Source organism: Nestor notabilis, unplaced genomic scaffold, assembly GCF_000696875.1.
Source record: "Nestor notabilis isolate BGI_N333 unplaced genomic scaffold, ASM69687v1 scaffold12799, whole genome shotgun sequence".
Lineage (NCBI taxonomy): Eukaryota > Metazoa > Chordata > Aves > Psittaciformes > Psittacidae > Nestor > Nestor notabilis.
In genome coordinates, this window is record NW_009943296.1 from 50,884 (window position 1) to 56,720 (window position 5,837).

Genomic DNA, 5,837 nt, shown 5'->3' on the forward strand with positions numbered 1-5,837 from the left:
CCTGACTACAGAAACACTTAGTTGCCAACTCCACCACTAATTCTAACACCTGAAACATTCAAATACTCAGAACAGTATCAACAGTGCAGTCAGATGTGCTCTGGGTGACCACGTTACTTCTCTCGAAACACAATGGGACTCTATCAAATCAGTGTGGCAGAGTGACTACGATGTCAGCTCAGTTAAAACATGCTTCAGTTACTGTTTTTACTTTTAATCAGTATTACTCAATATAAATATAAAAGTTGGACCAAGTTACATGGAAAATGTGGTTCCACAGGTGCTATTCATGGGATCGGAAATGTTTTTATGATTGATTTTTCACAGCATCGAAGTTGTCATGAATGGAGAGGCAAAAGGCTAGGACAGCTGGCCACAGTCAGTAATGACAATCTTTTTGGAGGTTTTACCACTCTTGGAACCAAAGCTCTCAATTTTTTTCACGACATCCATTCCTTCCTTTACATACCCAAAAACAACATGCTTTCCATCTAGCCTGTAAAACAAACACACAAAGGCAGTTTTACTTAAAATATCATAAAGACAGAACCAAACCGAGCTTGGTGAAGGAATGCCAGCAGGTCTTCATAGCTCTCATCTGCTGACCAAGTCTATGGCAAAGGCACAACTGCTCTACTTTTAAGCTCTGGACCTTAGAAGCATTCTAAGGGACAGCTGTCTTGTTACCCCCACAGACTCTCTTCCCTCAAGTAGCACAAAACAATTTATTTTCCATTGTAGGATAAATAATTCAGAAATTAAAAAACAACCAAGCAAACAAATCCCAAACACACACAAAAAAACCCCCCTCCAACCAAACCCCACCAAACCAACCAACCAACAAAAAAACATCAACCCACAAACAAAAATACCCTTAAGAAAACTACAAATGCTCCAGATCCAGCCATCAATTCATCAGGTTAACATGCAGGTCTGGGAACCTACCAGTCAGTTTTTGCAGTGCAGATGAAGAACTGAGATCCATTTGTATTGGGTCCTGCATTGGCCATTGAAAGAACACCTAGAACAACAGCAGCAGCAGCTTATTAGATTGGTGTAACAAGTATGCAGTGGAGAAGACAACTTTCCTTTGCACATTTGGACTAAAATGGACAGAGAGAAGATGTAATGGTCCACATTGACTCCGAATGATTTCTAATGCAAACTTCTTGTCTGACTATTTCCTCCAGCCCAGCTTCCCTTCTTTCCACAGCAAGGATGTCAGTAATGTAACTAGTTGTACACATCCTGAATGTGATTAACATCAGCTAACCTCTACTATGGCTCAACAGCAGCAGTAGTTTCCTACGATGAGGAAGTAATAATCCAAAAAGAGAGACTATAGAATTCAATCAGATGTTCTTATGTATGGCTTTTCCTTTACTTTTTCTGGATTTGAGCTTCTGTTAGCTAGTAAATAAGAAATCCCAGATCACTTTGTTTCAATTTTTACTTAGATGATTACTGGAGAAGTGAAGCCTCTGACTTATGAAAAAGCACAATGAAAGCAGTAATTACACCTTTACAGAATTTGTAAGTAAAATACAAAAAACATAAAAATACCTTACTTTGCAGTCCCTTTTACAGCAAAAGCAAGAGTGGCAATGTTACCTGTCACAGACTGACCTACAGTGTCAGTCCTACTTTGTCAGTCTAAGACTACAGGAATAAGCTCATGCATTGTTAAACTATTTACTATTTCTCTAACCACCAAGTGTCCCTCCCATCTTATTTTTTAAAAATACATCTTCATAAAAAATGCTTCATTATAGGTGATAGTCAGCAGAAGGTAGAAAGAATATGTTCATTTACCAGGTCCTATGTGCTTAAGTATGAAATTTTCATCTGGAAATCTACTGCCATAAATGGATTTTCCGCCAGTTCCATTATGATTTGTAAAGTCACCACCCTGAAACAGAAATGGTATTAACTTCACTAGCACGCAAGCATTACTTCACATCAGAAGTGATGCTATTGAAAGTATACTCACTTGCTCCAATTTAAAGAAATAAAATCAGCAAATTGTCTTCAGGTTACGAATGAGTATGGTATGAGGATTTAAACCCATGTAACATGCAATAAATGGTAGTAATTTTAAGAAACACCTTAAGAAACACCTCAAAGGCCTCAAAATCAAATCATCCAAATTGATTACCATAGGCAAGACCTCAAAACTTTTCTCTGTTTCTCTGTCCCTCTCTCTCTTCCAACAGGTATAAACACTGGTCAGGATTTCCATTATCATTATTTGCTACTTTTAGGTTTTCTCATTTAAGTGTTACACCTCAGCTATTTTAAACTTCCCTCAGCTACACGCAGCTTGCTGGGATAGGTGAGACCACCTATCTTGGGTTAGACACACAAAACCCAAACAAAAAAAACCCAGCAACTCACAAGCGTGGCTACTAAACACTGCTCCCAGCAATCTGCAATTTCCTCTCCCAGAAGAGACATCACACATGCCAACAAAGAACTCAAACCTAACAAATACTTCATGTCATGCTCATCCTCCCATTCTCACCTTGAGTAATCTATGGTGCTACAGCTACTCCTACACAGTCTGAGAGGTAGGCTCTGCATGCTGCATGCCATGTGGAGGCATGTGAATTGTCAAGTCCTAGGTATGATGACCCTCAATTAGGCTATACCAATCGTCTGAATCATCTTAACACTTCATCTCAACATGTGGAAATGCCTCTACTGTTCCCTCTCACTTCAAAACATTTGAAACCCGTAACTGTATTTCCACTTCAGTAATGACTTCCAAGTAATTCCTAAATATCAATTCATCATATCACCACACCATAGAGTCAGCCATCGAGAACTCTCATTTTGTGTCTTTTCGTGCTGACAAAAAAGGGAGGTAAAAACAGATTTACACAAAACTTCACAAATTAGTAGCGGCACTAAAGTAAGATTTGTATTTTTCTTATATTTATATATATTTTGACCCCAGCAAGACTTCTAAACTTTGCCCCTTTGTCAGGATCACAAAATCTTAGTTTCCATTTCAAAGACAAGAAAAAATATACTTTACAGGACACTTGTCCCCTTTCCCTTCTTAGAAATAGGTCGTAAGATTATGGCCTCTTGTTCTGACAGCTGTTTTTCACTTAAAATAAAACAATTGAGGAGGGGGGATCATCACAGCCATCAGTTACTAAATAAAGCACACTTCCTATCACCTTCATCTCACTTTTTTTTTTTTTTTTACAGAGCCATTCTATGACGCAATGTTGTTGAAATGTGGCTTCTTTTAAGGGAAGAGAAGACTACCAGGAATCGGACAATCCAGTGCACTACAGCAGCTGAAACCCTGCTCATCTGCCAAGCACAGTAGAAAAAAAAAAAAAGGCTTTCAAACAGACTCTTCTGTTAGTTTTGGTTGGTTGGTTATGTTGGTTTGGGTTTTTTTGGGGGCGGGTGTCGTTGTTTCAGAAAAAATTGCTGATGTGCATTGACTTTAATTCAGAATTTTGGAAGATTCATCGTTCAAATCAAAACAAAATCCATTTCAAGTGTGTCATCCCAAAAACCGACCCCCCAACCAACTCTTGGTTCCCTCCTCCCCTCCACATGAGGGAGATGTTCAGGGGAAAAAAAAAAAAAAAAAAGATGTATTTTTTTATCAAACAAATGCTCTGTTGTGGACAGATTATTCTACTAGGAATAAAGAAAGGACATGCTGTTTTCTTAGCTCACACAGAACACAGGGTTGATTGTCATTCTACCCACAAATGTTTCCCCCAAGCAAGTGCCATTTTGCTAAACACACCCCACACTAAAGCACACTGCTATACAAAAGCAGGAAGACTTAAGACAGATTTTTTAAGAGAGTCCACATGTAGCTTCTATTTATTTGTACAAAAGATGTGCTAAGCAGCAGCCATAGCAAAAAAATAAAAATAAACATCAGAGATGTAAGGCACACTGTCACTTCTTCATTCTGTACTTAGCAAAGGTTAGAGCAGAGCCACTTAGAACATTACTACTCATCTAACTGGTTCTAAAAATATGTAACTAACATGCAAATAAATTTAATAGCAAAGGTAGCAAAAAGCATTACCTGGCACATAAATGAAGGAATCACCCTGTGAAACGTGGATCCTTTGTACCCGAAACCTTTTTCACCAGTACAAAGAGCTCTAAAGTTTTCTGTGAAAACAAAGCATAAAGTATTATGTTGCCATATATGACACATAATATAATCAATCACACCCAGATTCACTATGTCCCAAGTTTATACACTGCAGAAGTTTTACAGTATTTTTAAGGTATTATTATTAGTTGTTTCCATCCTTTAAAATACCTCTGTTATAAACCTAAGGAAGCAAAACTTGTTTGGCCCCAGGGTACAAACACTACCCTTTTCCATCTTATCTCCCTTTTATTTTGCTGTTATATCATAACTCCACACACACCCCCCACCCCCAAACCCACCACTCTGAAGTCAAAAGTTTCATTTTATGACTTTTATGCCTTTGTTCTCTACAGTAATTGTGAGGATGATGGGATTTTTGGTTGGCTGGTTGGTTTGTTTGGTGTGCTGTGCTGTTGGAGTTTTTCTTTAAGGATATTAATCTACCAGGAACTGAAAGAAAAGTACAAGTTTTTCAGACCCACTAAATAAGCAGATGAGGAAGGAAGCATGTGATAATACACAAAAAAGTTACGAGTGCACTGATCAGCTAGTGACCAGGAATGCAAAACCATATACATGCTTTGAAATCTTTAAAAGACACTATCCCTTTGGTTTACCCTTTTCTATTTGATTTTATTTGATTTCAATGCAAACTAATGTGTTTTAACACATATTTATTCACCACTGACAATTCAACATGTGGACTGTACCATCCTGGTGCAAATTACAAAATGACACTATCTGGAACAACAACAAATTATAACTCCTCACTAGCACCATTCTGAAAAAGTTCGTGCCGTATTTCTTTAGTTAACAAAGGGGGATGGAACATGGAAATCGTTTCCAAAAGGTAGAAGATTATTCTTGCTCCTGCAAATCACAATCTAAATCTCAAATATTTAAGTATGAAATTCTGGAGGTGCTGCCTTACCTGCTGTCTTGGGAACCACGTCAGCTTTCAGCTGTTAAAGAAAGATAAACAAATTAGTAAGTCAGCTTTGTCACACACACATAGAAAAACTTCTGTGTGGGAAGGTGGTACAGCTGAGCCCTCTTCCCAATGCTATGAGCTAGTTGAAATCGCAAGCCACCCAAAATTCCAGTAACACCTTAAGGCAATGCAAGCATTTGGCTAGTAATTAAAAAATATCCCCTCAATGCAACTTTTGGTCAGTTAACAAAGAGCAACTTGAGCAGTGTCTAATGACTTCATTGATCACACAGTAATTTAGCAATAACAAAGAAGAATCTTTACGATGGACCCTGAGGATGAAAGCTAGTTTGGATACAACTGGAGAAACCAAAGTCTCCCCAGCACAGAGTCATCTGTAGAAATCTGTGGAAAAGGCAAAGGCAAAAGAAGAGCAGAAACGGTGTATCAGAATCGAGCCACATACATGACACCTTTGTTACCAGCAAAGTATGCATCTTTCTAACAATCTTAAAAATGTATGATATTAGAATTTTCTGAAAAAAAAAAAAAAAGTGACACAACAGTGGCCATACCAGATCAGACCAAAGTTTTATCTAGTCACACATCCTGATAGCAGCCACCAGCAGCAAGAATTTAATGTTCCTTCCCCAGGATACTCTCGTTGGATGTCTGTAATTTGCAGCTGAATCTAAGCACAACTTTGCCACAGATTCAAGGCTTTGATACTGCAATGCATTCAGATTTTCTGTGAATTGGGCAAAC

General features: G+C 38.2%; 1 protein-coding gene across 1 annotated transcript; it reads right to left on the reverse strand.

Moving 5' to 3' along the window:
• Positions 1-205: 205 nt before the first annotated feature.
• On the reverse strand, positions 206-5,103 carry PPIF (peptidylprolyl isomerase F; the record flags this gene model as incomplete). The annotated part of the gene is made up of 5 exons (XM_010021858.1): positions 206-496; positions 946-1,021; positions 1,813-1,909; positions 4,067-4,155; positions 5,073-5,103. Coding segments are annotated over 5 exons (429 nt in total), but the record flags the coding sequence as incomplete, so codon positions are not given.
• Positions 5,104-5,837: the final 734 nt, after the last annotated feature.